We start from the raw sequence: 19,483 nt of genomic DNA on the forward strand, positions 1-19,483 counted from the left end.
CCGGCCCATTCCGCAGATGTCCCTACACCCCTAGGTCCTGAAGAGACCCTACATTGCACAAAGGGTCGAAACGTCGTCGACAGCTAGTTAAAGCGAACCACTAAAACAGCTCTGATTATTTAATACAGAAGCTGCTGTTACCATACATTTATGGATGGTCGCCTTAAAAAAATTATGGAAACCTATTTTTTATGTCACAAATGTATCACTCTTGTTTCAAGGTTCCATTTACACTGGGGACCCAACGCACTACTGTTTTTTCCTTTTTTTGTATCTACCCGTAACTTGTTGAACTATATAAAACAACTATCTGTGAACAGAGGTGGAAATGGACTCTTCTTCTTTTGGCATCACCATAACCCTTCCTTATTGCGATTGTGCACACTTTTACTAAAACAGATTATTGTATTTTTCCACGGGAACCAATGTTTCTGTTACATATGTATTACCCTGGTTCCTTGTGAGTAGGGTGTCCCTTGTTCTTGTTTTAGACCATAGACAGCATGGCATCCTCGTTCAACTGCAGCACCACAGTCTTTATATTGTGAGATTCTGCCTCCAGTGTTGTGTTGTCGGCCTCAAAAACTTCATAAATAAATAAATAAACCTAAGTGGTTCAGGACACGGACACTGGCTTGGAGACGTCAGCTGCATCCCAGCAGCATACTGGTGAGCACATGTCTTTAGATCTGGTGTTGCTCTACTCTGCTGACGTAGAGGATGGTCTGTGGTGGTGCGTCAACAGCATGGTTTAAGTCCATGGTGAAGGTTCACAAAGGTGTTGCTGGATCAACTGTAGTCTTTGTTAGACTACTTTGCTGTATCCGGTAACCAGTCGGTTGGGCAATGCCTCGTCCAACTCTCCTGCCAGGGGAGGCCCTTTGTCAGGTTAGCCACAGGACTGCTTGTGAGCTGCGCTGGGGCTGCATGTGTGCAGACGTGAGGCAGCTGCAAGACCACCAAGGAGCCAGTACCCAGTCGCTTGCACAAACCTCAGGGGTGGATGAGTCTTGGTCAAGACATGCACTCGCTGCCGCAGTTCAGGTGTAAGCCAGGTTAGCAGTTAGTCTCTGAGTCTTCTTATCAGCAGGTGTGGCAATGGTGTAGGACTCCAGTCCATTGGTACTCAATATAATAGTGTTTGACGCATCTGACGAGGACTGGTATGATGGTATTGCCAGCCGTATGGTGAATCTGGACAACAGTTAATGATGACTTGCTGTGATGGTTGCAGGCCTTCAGTCTTGAGTCGATCACCTGGTGCGGGGGTGGCCAAGTGCTTCCATTTCCTTTGTGGATACATCTGCATCCTTGCACTTGGACATCTTGAGCTAGGAGGATGTTGATGACAGCGGAGTGTTGGACACGCTGAGAAACGCATGCTTGTGGCTTACTCTCGGTCTCCCGCTGGGCGGTCGCCAGGTCATTCTCTGGTTGTCACCCCCTTCACTGGCTGTTGGTGTGTCGGGATGCGCTCCTTTTGCAACTCAGGGTCTCTTCATTGTCCAGCCACTCACGACTTCCCCTTCTGAACTTGGTTGGTTGTCCAATTCTTAGTGTAGGGTCTCCGGTCACACTCCCACATTTCCTGCTGAGTGCGGTGTCATGCACATGGCAATGATGATGTAGTTGCCATTGGACCTGGACGACAGGTGGTGATGATCTTCTCGGAGAGGAGGTTCCTGGAGAGATTTTGTAGCTACATGTCTCTGCCTTGCTGAAGCTGTTCTTTCACCTCTGGCATCTGCGGGTAGGAGTCGGAATGCTGTACTACCTACACTGCCAACACTCTGGGATGGACGTCGCACTGGAAAGCGTTGGGGTGAGTCGCGTTTCGCGCTTACTGTGGCTTACATTTGGTTCTCCCATGGGATGCTCTCCGGGACGTCGGTCCACCATGGTAACTGTCTGGTCTCTCTGGGTGTGCTCTTAGCTTGTGGTGCTAGGAGTCATCATGCTTCTCCTTTTGTTGATCCTTAGCGCACCTGTGTTTGTCCAGCTCTTCATGGTGACAGGGTTGTCACCCTTCTTTTAAATTCTTCTTCCGGGAGCAGTCGCATGCACCTTCTTCCAATCAGGCCAACTGGGCCTATCAACTTTAACGGTATCTGGTCAATGCAGGTGAGACTTCCAGTTGCTATCCTCTCTTCTTCTTCCTGGGTGCTGGGTGGCGTACAGCCACGTGACTTTTGTGTTTCTTCTCCAGAGATTTTAACAGTGCCAGGATGTCAGTTACCTTCTTCGCTCGAGGGTGTAGTGCTTGCGCCTCGAGGCTGTACAATCATAGCGCTTGATCCCGCCTTCGTTCAGGCATGCTTGATCACTTCGAGTGATGTGTTCCTTGCTTCTGGTGTGATGTGGCCTCCGGCCATGTATTGCGTCCCCTTGGAGCACATGTTGCGGTTGCATCTGACCACGTGGAGGGTGCGACTCGCCTCTTGCGTGGGGCCACTGGCGACTCCTTTTTGAGGAGTGTGAGGGATGACACTCTGCTATCTTTGGTCCACTGCGGGGCTTCACTAGAACAGTGGAGAAATGGATGCACTCCTTGCTGCCTTCAGCATCACTTCTTCATACTAGGCGCCGCCTTTTCTTATGCTCTGCTGCATATTACTTCTTGGGGGCCCTTTGCTGCAGTTGTAGTGATCTACAGCCACTGGGGGCGTGTGGTGTATTCAGCATCAGTCCTGCCTGTGTCTCTAACAGCCTTCCTCTCCATTTGGTGTGGAAACCTTTCATGCCACCACTCTCCCTTTTGTGAGTCTGCGTGGGGAAGGAGAGCATGGCTTCAGTTCAAGTTTGCTCCTCTTGCTTGGGGTGGTGGTAGATGGCTGCTAGGGGGCATGCAGCACACAGTATTCTTTGTGGTTCGCTATCTAGCAGGGCTTCTTTGCTGTGGTACACAATTCCTCTCCTCTTCAGGACGTAATCAGCCCACTCAACCAGTATACCTGTTGTTGCTACTTGGGAGCACAGGACACTGGAGGTGATGATGTGTGGTTTGTACCTATCTCTGTCTTGTTGGCGCTCTTTCATTGCAGATTCCCATCATTATCTGGTACACTGCCACAATTGGCTTGCAGGTGGCACTGCAGGCTATTTCTTAGTGCATGTATCTGAGCTGGCCTGAATTTTCAAAGGTGGTTTATTATGCTGGGGCCACCTTACTTTCCATCACCTAATGGGTTCTGGTGAGGTGCAGTGAACTCCTTTTTAACTGTCTTAAAGTGCTGTGCCTCTGACTGGCCAATAGGTGGCTCTGCGGGTGATCACAGAGAGGCCAGGCAGCTGTTTCCGACTGCTGTGGGCCTCACTTGTCTCTTTTGGGCACTGCAGGAGGCTGCAACAACTCCACTCATGCTGTGGGCCTCAGGGGGGCACTCAAGACACTGTCATTCCTCTCTGCGAGGGATGGCAGCGAGGATCGCACTGTGGGCGTGGCCAGGTGGTCTGAGCTTGGGGGCAAAGAGTATTATTAAGTATATGGATCACTTAATCCTTCCCCAGGGCTTTGCTGAGGTGTGGTGCCAGAAACCACCACTAGGTGGTGGTGCTGCCACTATCAATGGATGCTTCCTACGGCTGCGGGTACACTCTCTGCTGGCGTGCTGCCTCAATCCTGACCCTTTGATCAAGAGATTTGTCCTTTTATTAACAGGCACACATCACTCATGACGCCTGTGATGGATGGGTGTCAGGTGGATGGGTGTCAGGTGCATATGTGTCCAGCCCTCCAGGGAGTGGCTGGAAAGACCAGTGCCTGCTGAGACACTAGAAGGTGTCAAGCAGGACACAACATCCAGATGCAGACCTAGCTATTTTACCAGTCTAAAATAAAATTAGTTTTTACTCGATCCCTAAGAAATAAGATACAACTGTTTCTTTTTGCCTTCCGAAAGGAAGGGACAAACTATCACGCTTCCAGTTCCTTTTTCTGTCTTGCCAATCTAACTGTTTGTCGGCATCTATGCACGTTAAAATTTCTTTATTCAGTGTTTGCTTTGTTGTCGGAAACTGTGGAAATATTTCATTCTCTTGGTCCCTGGGACTACCCCCGACCAGTGCTTGATCTGTAAAAAAAAAATACTTAAAATATTATTGATAATAACGGCTGGTTCTCAAAGAGGTCGTGGTGGTTCAAGCAGTTTTGGTGGTGGCTGAGAAAGCAGCTTCGGCAATGGTGGTGGTGGTGGCGGCAGCAACTTCGGCGGTCGTGGAGGAGGAAACTTCAGCAGCCCAGGAGGTTTTGGTGGTGGAGGTGGAAGCTGTGGGTATGGTGGCGGAGATGGATACAACGGCTATGGCGGGGACAGTGGAAACTATGGAGGCAGCTCTGGATATGGTGGTGGAAGAAGCGACAGTTAGGGTGGTAGTCCTGGTGGTTATGGGAGCCAAGGTGGTGGTGGTAGCGGAGGCTACGATAACTACAAAGAAGGAGGAAACTTTGGTGGCGGTGGAGGCGGTGGCTATGGGGGTAGTGGTGGCTACAACGATTTCGGAAATTATGGTGGCCAACAGCAATCCAACTATGGGCCGATGAAGGGTGGAAGCGGATTTGGTGGTGGAGGAAGTTCTGGCAGCAGTCCCTATGGTGGTGGAGGTGGTGGCTATGGAGCAGGTGGTGCAACTGGTGGTGGAAGCGGCGGATATGGTGGCAGAAGGTTTTGATAAGATGCCATAAGGCTACAGTTCTTAGCAGGAAAGCGAGGAGTTATCAGGAAAGCTGCAGGTTACTTTGAGACAGTCGTCCATGTGCATTGGGAGGAACTGTAATCTACCACAGGAGGAGCGATGATCCTAGGCAGAAAAGTTACTGCAGCTTAAACAGGAGAACCTTCTTGTTCAGGACTCATAGCCACAGTTCGCTAAAACAAAAGTGCAGCTGTTGAATTCAATTTAGTGTTGATTTAGAAGTACATTCATGAGGTCTTATTTTTTTATCTTTTGTAGTTTGTCTTTTATTTGTTCATTACATCATGTATATTGCCCTGTAAGTTGTGCTAGTGATGTCAGGAATAAAGAAATTGAGGACTTTAAAAAAAAATCATAAATGCCCCCCACAAATGAGCGGAGAATAGGCCTACCCTTCTCTCTTTTAATCAAGTAGTGTCCCAGCAGCTACAGCACCACTATCAGCCACAGCACTGCTGATAGCTATCCTCCTGACCTAACATTCAGCCTGATATGAGAGCAGCATCCACACCACCCAGGAAAAGAACAACAGTCCTACCCTTCATTTCTATGATCATTTGTAGACACAGAAGAATGGGAAAGGCCTTTTCAAGGCGGGTTGAGCCATGCATGCTGTTTCCCAGCACGTGTTACAATGCTTACCTGAACACCACACATACGCGTGGTTAAGGTAGATAGTGGTCAAGTGTCCAGATGGGAGGGGAGAGGAACAGGAAGCGTCAGGACACGAAGCTTCTGACGTGGACAGATAAGTGGGGCTGGGTTTGGGGAGGGTAGCTTTAAGGGGTGGGGGTCAGTTTTAGGGCTCAGTGTGGGGGGGTCTGGGTCATTTTTTTGAAGGGGCAGGGTGTTAGGGCTCAGGGTGGGGGAGGGTCGGGGTAGTTTTAAGGGCTTTTGCTGGGTTGGAGGTAGTTTGTAGGGGTGCAGGTCAGTTTAAGGGTTCATGGCAGGTGGGTTGAGGTAGTATTTTTAAATGGGGGCAGAGTTTTAGAGCTCAGGGCAGGAGGGGTTGGGGTAGTTTTAAGAACTGGGGCCAGGTTTCGGGTAGAGTTTTTAGGGGTGGGGTCAATTTTAGGGCTCAGGGTGGGGGTGTTGGAGTAGTTTTTTAAAAAAGGGGGCAGGGTTATAGGCCTCAGGGCAGGGGAAGAGGTGGGGGTTGTTTTAAGAGCAGGGCAGAGGTATGTTTTAGAACTCAGCGCAGGCAGGCTGGGGTTTTATTTGGTAGGGGGCAAGGTTTTAGGCCTCAGGGCAGGGGTAGTGGTAATTTACCACGCACATCCTTTCAGCAAACATGCCTTTACAGCTAAATTTGATGGAAAGCATGCATGTGTCACAACCTAGGAGGGTTAACCACTAACCTCCTAAGCCGGATGCCGCCGGAGCGATGGAAGATGCCAAATAACCCTTTCCCCCTGTATGGAACCACCTGCGAGTATATATACCCACTCCACAGGTCACACCACAGTAGGGGAAAGGGAAAAAAGGGACAAACGAAACAATAAAGGTGCAGCAGCAAAAACACTCTATAGGGATGTCTTCTGTAGTTGTAGACCTCAGTCCTACAATCGCTCCTTGTTACCGGCAGGTGAGAGACAACACAACATTCATGAAGTCCTCACCCTATGCCACCATAAATATCAATCCTCTATCTGTGATGTACTTACAGTCAATACTGCTGCACATATCCAGACACAAAAGGCACAAAAGATAAAAATAAAGAAAAGAAAACCAAGATGATTCTTCCTGACTCATACTCAGAGTAAGTCCTCTAGGTAGCAAGGCACTACTAAAATATTTCAGCAAGAAGTCAAGGTAGAGTTCCTTATCTACTAGCGGTGAGTAACTCCACTTGTTTCCAAATGAAGTCTTCCTCCTTCCAGTGTGTAGTCAAACAACCCTACTCAAAAGAACAAAAACAAAAATAATAGCACAAGCACTCCGAGCCTCTTAACAGCTCTGGGATGTGTTCTAAACCAGTCTTGCTTCACAAGCAGCTCTCCAGAGCATGTAGAGCGTAACTTGGCCTCAGGAAAGTGCACACATCAATGCACTCCAACGCGCGTCTTCTAAATGAGTTCCGTTTGGCAGAAGGGAAAATAAGTTTGTTGCGCCACAGCCCGAATGCGAGCAATGTTCTGGAATTGTTTGGGTCACAGCGAGAGCTCAGTGTTGGGTGCCTGTAGCAGGGGGGAAAGCGGTTGCGCGTCAGAGTGACGCGAGCCGGAGACAGACTCTCTCTGTTTCAAAGAAAGGCCCCCTGTATCGTCCGGAAACAAGGGCGTCTGTAAATCCAGGCAGACACATAACGGCGGACGATGCAAGAGCGGCTTACTTGCAGGACGTAAATTCTCGAGTGACAAGCACCGTGTCAATTGGAGGCGGGGCTTATGTACGGGAAAGAGAGATAGGACAGGCATGATCTCCCTTGGCATTCTAGGAGATGTAGTCTCCATCATACATGCTTCCCATTCTCTCATGTGAGTGTCTATTGTGTAACCCCCCACTCTACCTATGCCTAAACATGACAGCATGGTAACAGTATGCTTGGTAAAGGAATGAGTTGTTAAGACGAAGTTTTTGTTGGGACCGTTTTGTAGAGGCACGCATGGTTCAGCCATGCGTGCTTCTATCATACAAACCACAAGAATGGCTATTAATACAATTAGTGATAGTGGATAATTGTATGGAGGTCCACTGGTATTTCTTTTTGGTGGATGCCCATATTTTTCCTCATCAGACATTTCCCAAAAGCAAATGAGGGAAGAACACGATAAGGCAAAAAAAGGCTGAAAAACCGCCAGCGAAAGATAAAGCAGGAACATACATGCAAGAGTGAGATAAGGGGGCCCAGGAATGTCTGGCTGTGGATTAGAAAGAGGCCTGAGGTGGACTGAGGACTACGCAACCTTGGTATTCGATGCGCCAACATTCAATAGTACCGGCGGAGGGCTTCTGAGCAAAGCTTTGGGTACAGCATTCCTTCTTTTACAAAATAAACTACTGGTCCTAGTCCCATAGCTGACACATTTTCAGTTTGCTTTTGTGATTTCCATTTGAGATGCCATTGCCTCTCGAAAAATAGATGCCGCTGTGATAACCTCAAAATGCATGTCCCGAAAGTTGAATGCCCCCATTCTTCTGCTGCCTTTCGTGGGCCTGACCAACTACAAGCCCGCGCACTGCCCCTGGGCTAGCTGTAAGGAGGGGAGGTGGAACTATAAAGTGCGCCTCAGTCTCTCACTGGGCAGGACTCCGTTCTGCTGCTGACTGTGGGGCCCGATGGACAAGATGTCCCACAGTGCCCCTGGACTGACTGTAAAGAGGGGCTTTGGTGCTATAAAGTGCTCCTCAATCTCTTGCTGCAAAGGATGCATGTGGGACGTACCCAGGCCAAGAGAGGACTGGCTGAACCAAGTAGCAGCTTGAGGAGGCTGGGTTGGGCCATGTTTTTTGTTTTTTCATTTTGAGTTCCTGACAGTAAGGGGTCGATTAGGACCGCGGACGGACTTGCGTCCGTCCGCGACCCCAGAGCAGGAGGGAACCTCCGCATGGCATGCGGAGTTCCCTCCTGTGCAATTAGGATGTGACCGCCACCCTGGCGGTCACATCCTCTATTTTTAACATTGCCGCGGGTGCAGCTTCAAGCTGCACCCGCGGCAATGTTAAAAATGCACGCATTGCATTTGCATGCAGAAAGAGGCAGGCACCGCGCGGTGCCTGCCGCTTTCTGCATGCAAATGCAGGGGGTACCATAGGTACCCCCCATGTGCACCCCCCACCCCCCCTTCACCTAGGGGGCCCGCAACGGGCCCCGCAGTGAAGTTCCGTATGCTTTTCCACGGCGGAAAACCCGCCGCGGAAAAGCATACTTTACTGGCCATCCTAATATGGTGGACGGTGTCTGGAAGACACCGTCACCATATTAGAGCTTTTCGCCGCGGTTGTAATACGACCGCGGCGGAAAAGCTGCGGACGGAAACCAGGACCCACCAGCCATCCTAATCTGGCGGTGGGTCTTTGATCAGTCCGCCGCGGATTTTCCGCATCCTCGGGGCCGGCGGTGGCTTCCGCCGGCCCCGAGGATGCGGAAAATCCGCAATCATAATGACCCCCTTAGCGTGAAGATATAGGAAAAAGAAAGTTGACTACCCTAATTGAAGAATCATTGTGCCTCTTCATCTACTGTCAACTTTTTGGCTTATTTAACGTGGGTAATTGATAATGAGATAATCAAATTTGAAGGAAGATTGGGGGGGAAGCAATAGGATGCTACAGAAGGCATTATTAATGACACTCGCCCAAGGGATCTAGCTCAATTCCCATTCAGAAGCTGGCTCATTTGACTAATCTGGGCATTGCCAAAGTAGCAGGACTTTGCCTGGTTGCCATTTTGAGTAGTTTTAGATGATGTCCATTGTCTTGAGTCCGCCCAGCACCGTTTCGGTGTGGGAACTGACCGACTATAGGTCAGTGGCTCGGCGCATCGTATTATGATGCGACTGCACATGGTGTGGTTGCAAGCTCCCATTTCTCTATGGGAGCATGTGTTGCGGGCAGTTTCTGCCCATAGCACAAGCTCCCATAGAAAAATGGGAGTTTGTGTAAATCCCTGCATGGTGCCTGCCACACGTTGCAGGGATTTACAGGGAGGCACCATAGGTGCCCCCTGGCTCATAACCGGAGGCCGCGGAGGAAATGGGGCACTGACAGGGGCCCCCAAAGTCGCTTTCCGGCTGGCTTTTCATGTCAGAAAGCCCGACATGAAAAGCCTGTTGAAAACCGACAACATAATCCCGACGGCGGAAACGCCGTCCGTAGGGGAATATGTGCGGCCTCCGACTGGCCAAGTTTAAACTGACCGCCTACATTGTAATTACGTGGTTGAACTTTAAACCATGGATGTCGGTCGGAACGCCTCCAACCTGAGGTTGGAGGCTTTCCAACCCCAACGTATTTGAACGTGCAGAAAGAGAAGAAGGAACAAGCATAGAGACACCATGCAGACAGTATAGAAGCAGCAACATGTTCATGGGTGAAGGTAGGGGCTTGCTACAGTTGGTCATACTCTGACCTGCAGTTTAGGAAGAGTGCCTGGATTGCTGACTTTTGAAGAGCACTCAAAGAAGAGGGCATAGACTGCATAACCTTTGTGGTGAACACAGGGCCATATTTACAAGGGGTTATAGCCACCAGAACAGCTCTGGAGCACTTATTGCTAGTGTGAAGTCAGAATTAATTAACAATCAGAGGGGGGAGAGAGAGAAATCAGAATGGATTCATTCTCCCTGGGCATATATAAATAAAAAGTTAGAATCCACTCCTTGAGATTAAGGGTGTCTCCTCCACAGTGGGAAACACCTTTATGTTTTTAGGTCCCCTCACACACCAACAGGCCCCTTGGTGTCATGCTTAATCATCGGGGTCATCGTACCCCTCTACGGGGTACGGCGTGCTGCGACCTACGGAGACGTGGGAGCACTTGTTAGACTATGTGTGGTGTTGGTGAGGGGGTATTTTGAATAAATGTGAGTGTATTGTGGGGTTTGGGAAATAGTGATAGTTAAAAAGAACCTGGCTCGTGGGGTGACTAAAAATTATTTAATAAGCCCCCGGGCTGATGCTGTTAAAAATGAGGGTGGGAGGTCACTACGCTGACAATGTGAGTTACCTCCTTTTTGTGTACGTCGACATGTTTCGGTGCCAGAAGCACCTTCTTCAGGACGGGGTGCACAAATCCCCACCTTACTCACGTTTCTCTAACTAATACCAGAATTTTCTAATAAAAGTGAGGAAAAATTACAGTGCAGGTAAAAGTAATGTACCTAGCAAAAAAAAGACGTTGTCTATTGATCAACTGTTTTGGAGTTGTAGATAAACCTCATGAGCCAAAACGTCAGGATCTGGTGTGCTAACTAGCACGATTTCTACGAGGAAATACCTCCCGATCAATCCCTACGTGGCTCCGGTGATTATTTAGTGTGAAGTCAGGCCTTCAGTGTCAAAGCAGAAAGAACTCAAGCAATCTCAAAAATGGGTTGCTCGTGGTTAAGATTTATTCTTTCACCTCAGCCACTGCCTTGATCACCAAAGAGTGTTACCTACTGTTACCGTTTACACAATCTAATTAGAAATCCCTTCACTGTGATGATAAAGACCACACCATAACTGCTACAATTAAAGGCAAATACTAGGCTTGTCACTTTAATAGCATAAAGATCAGCCACAATCTTTCTTGGTAATTAATATGCTCATAGCCTAGTACTTCCTCACAGTTTTAAGCTGACACATTGGCTAACATTATTTCTTTCTGGCTCTTCATGCTTATTTTAATATCATTATATTCTGCACATTATATATTATGAAAATATACTTTGTTTAATTAAGTAATTCTCCCATTGGTATTATTGCCATAAAAATCGAGCTGTTCCAATTATCCTGCTAACTCTGAGAACATTAGTAAATGAATGGGTACCTGAAAATCAGGCCCTTTCGAAACAGGTGAGATAATTGACTCTTTAAGCTTCTTATTGTCTCCATGCTGCTTTGCAAGAGAAAAAGAACTACAACATGCAGCACAACAGGTTCTAAACTGGCGCTTGCTGAAACACATGCTTTACTGCAATTTTCTGTAGTTATTACCAGACTTTTGCGATTTTAATGAAGTTATTTGATATGACTACGTATTTTCAATTTGCAGTTATAATAGAAATGCATATTAATTCAACAGTCACACATACTACCATTCAGTACTGCTCTATATCAGTGTGTTGGTGTTCAAACCCCTCTAAGCAATAGATAGAAAACTGACCTGTTTGTAAAGACTTTGCTGCAGTTGTACACTTTAACCACCAACATCTCTTCCACAATAAGCTTTCCATAGTGAGGCCAACGGAAGAGCTGCAAATCAAAGTACAATGCAGTTACTTTAACAAGAACAGCGAGCACAGAGAAAAGTCATACGAAGGAGAGAGCAACATGGGGTGGAGGGAGATGCCCACCAGGGAAAGAGCAAAACAGAGATCAGTGGTGGTGGTGTTTGGCGGGGAAGAATTTCATGAAAGAGACATCTGGAACACATATGCACTCTCATGGATTGCTTGATCAAAAAGAAAAAGTAGTTCTCTGAAAGTAAATAGTGGAATCATACAAGTCAGCCAATCAGAAGGAGAGTTAAGGGGCTATGCTCCAGGGGAGGAACAAACACAAAACAGGAAGGCAAGGCATTGAAAAATAAGCAATCAAATGGGAGTGACAATAAAGCCAACCAATGGTAAGCAACGGGCAGGCTGTTAAGTCCAGTGTACCTTTTTGGGAAACCCAAAAACGGTCTTTCGCCAACCAGACAGTGTGTACTGTCTGGTAGGCGAGTACCAAACAAAAATACATATTTTGGAAATCACCATGTAATTATAATGTAACTCTGGGGTGAAAAATACATTTGAAAATTCGAGAACATCTTTAAGAAAAACAGAATCTTCTAAGTTATTTTTAGCTCAAAACAATTATCATAAATTTGTCAACAATACATTTTCATAGATATCCTGTAGAAATAATGTATTAATACCCTTATCTGCTATAAATAGACACTCAGAGGTCACACTGCTACATTGTGATCAAGTCCATGCTACTTACATAGAGCAATACAATTGACCAATAATTCATATCATTATAACAATTATTAATAACAATGACTGAAAGTAGTTTGTTCATTGACCTGAAGTCAGACTTCAACACAGTGGCCAAATTCATTTTTGTTGTTGAGAATGTAAAATATCTGTGTTCAAAAGGAGATTATCAAAGGTAAATCTCTATTTTATGAAGATACTCAGGCCAAGGTGCAAACAGGAAGAGACAGGCAGCATAATACAAGGGCATCTGTTTATAAGGTACATGAAAATAAGCTTTTTTTCCCACTAATGTTTTTAGTATATTCCTTTCAATCTAAATGTTATCTTGTGAAAGGAGAATGCGGTCTCACTAAAATTGAAGAACTGCATGTCTCAGCCTTATTTCATGATGATGACAATACTGCTTTGTCACACCCGTGTTGGCCTTCAACTATTACATGATGACCTAAACATATGCTGTTAAGGTAATACTGCCAAAAATATGAGATCTGGTAACAGTAACAATACTTTTCATGGAATTATTAAGGTGAACCTCTAGACGCTGCTCCACAATATAATTATCAGGGCATGATCATCAAAATTTGCCCGCCCTTGCAGACACTATTGGCAACTAAACTCACAATGTGTAAGACACTAATGGGTGACGTGAAGAAATGCAGTCATGAATTGGGAAATCGTTCCCAGACCCTTATCCTAAATTTTAATGTGAAAGTTACTTACTACCGGCCTTATTGGCTTTTTTATATGGGCTCATGATAATATCATATGGTTAGATAAAATCAAAGGTAGCTTTCTAAAAACACCTTTGGACATGCGGAAATCGAATTCTACTCTAACAAATTCACTTTGAATGATCCCTACGTTCTGTCAAAGTCCAGGCTAAAAATGCAATGTTCCATTTTCTGGGAGAAATTAAAAGAGCGGATTGTGCTGACTTGTTGTATTACTACACAAGCAAACTATCAAAAATCCCTCTCATTAAAGTATTTTCTGATTTGGCAAAAACCTGGAGTGTACAGAAGCAACAGGACAACTGGTCTCTCCAGTATCACCTTGGTACTGACTTCACTAAGCGGTTTAACTTTTCATTTTTTTGGATTGGGAACCTAGATATAGTAATTGATGCACCAAAGAAGTAGTAAATCTGCACCCACAGAAGTGTTCCTTGAACGGATGCAAATGTACTAATTTTTGGCTTGCACAAACATTGCCAGTAGTAGGCTTAGAAAGCCGCACTAGACTCAGGTTTCCAGGCACACTATAGGCAATCAAACACCCAAAGGGTGATGGGACAAATCCTTGCAAATAGACTATCAACTGGCAATCGCATGGTCTAGCATTCCAACGCTCTGTTTTTCACCCACTGTAGCCCTCTAGACAGAAGGTCTGATTTCGGGTTTGGCACACAGTGTAAAGGCAGACAGGTGCGTGGAGGACTTTACATCAGTCGGCTGCATTTATCCTGCCTGCCAAAATTAGAGATGTCTGCAGGCCCCACCTACATTTCTATATATTGGTAGGAACTGTTGTCTTGGTATTTCCTGTCAGTTTAGGAAATGTTTAAGGGACTGCTTCTTCAAACATGATGGATGGCCAGCTGGCAAGCCTTTTCAAATGTTTTTATTTTTCTAAAACAAACTCCTAAAGCAGCAGTTTGTTTTCGAAAAATAAAAATGATTGGCCGCCACAACTTGGGAGCTTTCTCCCATGGTATGATGGCCATTTTTCTTATTTTTACTGTCCTCGCCTACATGTCAGTCAGTCAGTCATTTTAGCTTTATTTCGATAAAACATATCTTAAAAGCAATGATACATGAGTTAAAAGCCGAATTATTATTAAAAAGACAAAGCATTACCACAAGTATTGCTAACAGTCTAAATGACTGAACATGAGAATTCATCTGGACCTTAATAATAAAATAGTTAAAATGGCATTAAGAGATAATATGTACAACATAAAATGAGAAAAAGTACAGTTTGTAAAAAGCGGGTAGCTCATAGCAGCAGCAATACTTAAAGGTTAGCTTTCAAAGATCTCGACCTAATGTTCCAAGCCCAGCTCAGGAATTTGGCCAAACCACAAACATACAGGGCTCCCGCATCAGATCTTAGAATGCGCAATGCTGCGAGATGGTTACGAGTGCCCAATTCCCTGCAAAGTGGTTTAAGCCAGCGTTCCCTTGGAGCTTTATAGGCTGGGCATGCAAACATAATATGTGCCACTGACTCTAGAGGGACTTCACAGATCGGGCAGGAAGCTGGTGTCTGGTAGGGAACCTTCCATTGGCAGCCGCGGTGCGTCCATTGGGGCGTAGGGGTGTTGCCCCACTAAGCCTGGGACGCACCGTCGTCAAGCACAGCAGTGCACACTAAGAAATAGCGCAGCAGCGCTAGTGTATCTCCGGGAATAGGGACACACCCGGAGCATTCAGGAGTGATCAGGGGCTGGGGCTGGAGATCAGGGGGTGGGGCTGGGCTTGGCTGCTGGCATTCTGCGCAGGTGAAAAGTTGGGCTGCACCTAGCCCGAGCATGCGCGGTTCAGCCTTCCCCTTTAGAGTTGCACCAAGGGGGGTGCTGTTTCTTACAGCAGCCGTGCCGCTGACTGCCGCAGCCCCCAGGGCGAGTAGTGACTGTGCCCCCCTAGCCAATCCTGGCGCTGCATGCAGCGCCAGGATTGGCTGTTCCACGGCGCACTGCCTCAGCTGCACTTAATGGCCAATCACTGTGTGACTTCATGTGAAGCCATGAAGTGACTGGCCATTTGGGGATGCACGCCCTGGCGCTGCTGGCTGGCTGGCTGCTGTGTGTTGGAGGGAGCTGCACGGAGTAAAGGGAATGAGGGCTGCCCGCTGATTCCTGGTGGAGCTGCAAGAGTCATTTCCCGATGTGCGTGCTTGCTGCCTGACTGTGCACAAGCTGCCGTGCATTCGTTGCCTGTCTTGGCTGGCTCTACCTCTGCTGCCCGGTGAAGAGACGAGTGTGCCTGCTGAAACCGAAACGGTTTGCCGCCTCTCCAGGGTTCGTTCCAGATCAGATGGTGACTGGTCGCCAAAAACGAACAAATTTGAATCAATCCCAGACCATGTGAGTGAAGTCGACGTCCACATAACTTCATCAAGCTGGTTGTGCAGGGACTTAATTTTTCGTCAGCCTTTAATGTTAAGTATGTATGTCTTTCCCTTCAGCTGACGTTTGTGGTTGTCTGTAGCTCCGAAACCTAGGGACTGCACTGCTATGTTTCGTGCCTGCTTTGGGCATGTCTGCCCAGTCCATTTTGCCTGAATCTGATCTCTGCCATCGTCGGCCTCAGGAGAGACTGTTTTGGAGAGGCTAAAGGGTGCTGCTGGCTGGCTGCGCAGAACGTAGAGGTGAGGCATTCTGCTGCCTGCTGTGTTCATGCGAGGTTGCTACTGCTGTGTTTAGACTGCTAGAAAGGAAGAAGAGTGCGTCTTCTAACTGTTACTGATACTGACTGCAGTGCCCACTCAGTATGCTGCCTCTCACTGCTGCTACTTCATGTGGCTGCGATAAGTGCCTGCTGTCTGTGCTCGCTTCGTGGTGGCACTGACTGTGTTTTTGTTTCTAGACCATGTCAGTAATTCTGCCTCGGCTGCATGGGGCTGACTGCGGGGATCTGTCTGCGCCTGCAACTGATACTGGCCTAGGAAGGGACGCAGTGGACTGAATGTGGTGTGCCTCTGCAAAGGATAGTGTCCTTGACTGAAGTTGACCGAGGTGTGTAATCACTGCCTGCAACTGATGTCATAGATTGGGACCAACATTAGGTGTTTGCCTACTGCTTTCAAGTGAACTTGACCTAGGCTGGTCCTCAGGTGACAAGACTGCGGTGAGTGTCTGCTGTCTGCAACTTAAGTTGTCCTAGACTGGGACTGACCAGGATGTTGGCCTAGGGTGGGACTGCATGGGACTGACTGCGGTGAGTGCCCACTGCCTGTAACTCATGGGTACTCACAAACTTTCTCTCGGGGGCCAAATTTACAGTGTGGTTTGTGTCCGAGGGCCGCACCGGTGGGGGCGGGGTCAGTGGAGAAGGGGCGGGGCTAGAGCAACAAGAAAAACTATGACCATAAGGTTGATCATAGGTCCCTGCAGCGGACGCCTTCGTCCACTGAGCCACCAGACCCGGCATAGACACACATCTCCCTCCCTCTCCCTCCCTCTCTCCCCCTCTCTCCCCCTCTCTCCCCCTCTCTCCCCCTCTCTACCCCCCTCTCCCCCTCCCTCTCCCTCTCCCTCTCTCTGTCTCTCTGTCTCCCTCTGACTCTGTCTCCCTCTGACTCTCTCTCTCTCCATCTCTCGCCATCTCTCCATCTCTCCCTCTGTCTCACTCACTCTGACTCTCTCACTCCCTCTCTTCCTCTGTCTCACTCACTCTCTCTGTCTCCCTCCCTCTCTCTCCCTCTCTCTCTCTCCCCCCTCTCCCTCTCCCTCCCCCTTTCCCTCTCCCTCTCCCTCTCTCTGTCTCTGACTCTGTCTCCCTCTGACTCTCTCTCTCTCTCATCTCTCTCCATCTCTCCCTCTGTCTCACTCACTCTGACTCTCTCACTTTCTCCCTCCCTCTCTGTCTCCCTCACTCCCTCTGTCTCCCTCACTCCCTCCCTCTGTCTCCCTCTCTCTGTCTCCCTCCCTCCCTCTTTCTGTCTCCCTCCCTCCCTCTGTCTCCCTCCCTCTGTCTCCCTCCCTCCCTCTGTCTCCCTCCGTCTGCCACCCTTTCCCTCCCTCGCTCCCTTTCCATCCCTCCCTCGCTCCCTTTCCCTCCCTCGTTCTCCCTCACTCTCCCTCCTTCCCTCCCCATCCCTTCCCCTCCCTCTCCATCGCTCTCCCTCGCTCTCCCTCCCTCACTTTCCCTCTCCCTCTCTTTCCCTCCCTCTCTGTCTCCCGCCCTCTCTCGGTCTCCCTCCCTCTGTCTCCCTCCCTCCCTCTGTCTCCGTCTGCCTCCCTTTCCCTCCCGCCCTCTCCATCCCTCCCTCGCTCCCTTTCCCTCCCTCACTTTCCCTCTCCCTCTCTTTCCCTCCCTCTAGCTCTCCCTCCCTCTGTCTCCCTCTCCCGATTCAGAAGGGAGACTCCTGATTTTTAAAGCCAAAAAGTGCTTTATTTTGGCTGGCTCCCGCCTGAAATGTGGAAACGGTAATCTCAAATTACAATACACCAGATATTGATGCAGCCCACTGCTACTATAACATACTGCCATGGAACCCAAACCATCAGTACATCAAAACTGCTCTGCTTACATGTACATTTTGCACGAGGCCAAATGCCAAAAGAAATTAACAGCAATTGAGGTACTGCTGCTATACATACTTACAAGTGTCAGTTCCAGTGTGTCCCTTATGCTGGTGGTTTAACGGTGTTTGGGAGTAGACAGCCAAGAAGACACTCTCTTTGAGCACTGCAGCACTGTAAATCCGTCGACCTGGACCCGGACCTTCGTATCATTTTCAAAGGGCCTGGCCCCGAGAAGGGAGGGGTCAATCTGCGTGACTCTCCGTGGGTCTGAGAGGAGCTGTGCTGCTCTCCAGGTGCTGAAATTGCCTTCCTCAGTGCAATTGCGTGTCCCCTTGGCCCCCACATGGAAGGCAGGTGAATATTACAGCTCTATCTGGCGAGGGTGCCTGAGTCACGTAATCCGCCAGGGAGGGAAAGGCTGCTGAGAGGCAGGCGGTCGGTGCAGGGCCTGCAGGAATTTCCAAAACTAGGTGAGAGTGAGTGTGACCTTTAGGGCCACATACCATTGACCAAAATACGGGCCCACTTCTGTCTGTTTCCAGATGGAAGGTATTCTGTAGTAGTGTAGATTGACACACACACACCAAGTTTCCTGCTAGCATTGCTCAAAGGGACTCCTCTGTATAAAACTGTCAACCCGTGCTCAGGCGAAATGCCTTTCCAGGGCATGCATATTGGAAGTCATGCAGCAGATCTTATCATTGCTACAAGCCACAATGAGCACCGAAGCGCACTTCCTACCTTTGTTCAGCCGGGAGTCTGTGCGCTAATCTGTAATTAAACGGCGTCCGTAACTTCTGAAGTGACGTCTCGTGTGATGTTGTAGTCCCTGAACCAAGGGGGTATTGTATTCTTTGTTTCGTGCATGAATGTGCAAGCCCTCTAAAACGCATTGCGCAAAATATGTTTTCCTGGAAGTGTTTTGATAAACGTGGGATATGGTTGGTTGGTTCGTTAGGACTATCTGTTACGTTCTATCTGGGGATGGCCTGACAGCATGAAGAGAGCTTTCCGCTGCTCAGCACCGGCACAAATTAGGCCCATGTAGCACTATTCCCTCCCTCGCTTTCCCTCCCTCCCTCCCTCTGTCTCCCTCATTTTTTTTAAAGGCTGTCTGCAACCAGAGCTGACTCAGACTGCTGCCTGTGGGGGCCGGGCGATTGCCGTCGTAGTCAGAGTGGGGCTGCAGGGGCGCTGAGAGGTGAAAATAGCCTCATTAACATGCTAATGGTCAGACCATTAGCATGTTAATCAGGCTATTTTCACCTCTCAGCGCCCCTGCAGCCCCACTCTGACTACGACGGCAATCGCCCGGCCCCCACAGGCAGCAGAGTCTCTGAGTCAGCTCTGGTTGCAGACAGCCTTTAAAAAAAAAAAAACTCGGGTAGATGTCTGAAAGGTCCGCGGGCCGCCAGAGAAGGCTTGCCGGGCCGCCAGCGGCCCGGGGGCCGTACTATGAGTACCCCTGCTGTAACTGATGTTGTTCCAGACTGAGACTGCCTATGGTATGTGTCTGCTGCCTGTAACTGATGTTTGGCTACGTTAGAACTGCCTAGAACTGACTGCAAAGTGTGTTTGCTGCTTGTAACTGCTGTTGTCCTAGACGGGGTGCCTGGTACTGACTGTGGTGTGTGCCTGGTGTCTGCATCTGATGTTGGCCTAATTTGGTACTGTCTGGGATTGCCTGCTGTGTGTTTGCTGCTTACACCTGAGGTTGTCCTATACTGGCACTGCTGTGTCTGCCAGTGGTGTGTCCTGTGTCGTCGTCGTTACTAGGGCTCGTGTCGTGTGCTGCGCAGTCCGACTGTCCGACTCACCACGTGGCTGCAGACATAACTCTATCTGTCTCTCCGTTCGTTCCCTGGCAGAATTGGTCGGACAGCGTTTGTACAGTACACAGCAGCTAGAAGTTCAA

General features: G+C 48.4%; 1 protein-coding gene across 1 annotated transcript in view; it reads right to left on the reverse strand.

Annotated features, from left to right (window-relative positions):
* The window catches only part of LOC147705871 (fer-1-like protein 4), a 1,142,165-nt gene that overhangs the window by 951,523 nt on the left and 171,159 nt on the right, over nucleotides 1-19,483 (reverse strand). Inside the window, exon 3 of the mRNA XM_086932323.1 lies at nucleotides 11,501-11,589. Coding sequence (XP_086788449.1) covers nucleotides 11,501-11,589 — 89 coding nt within the window. The remainder of the gene's footprint in view (nucleotides 1-11,500; nucleotides 11,590-19,483) is intronic.

Source organism: Lissotriton vulgaris, chromosome 7 (genome assembly GCF_964263255.1).
Source record: "Lissotriton vulgaris chromosome 7, aLisVul1.2, whole genome shotgun sequence".
Lineage (NCBI taxonomy): Eukaryota > Metazoa > Chordata > Amphibia > Caudata > Salamandridae > Lissotriton > Lissotriton vulgaris.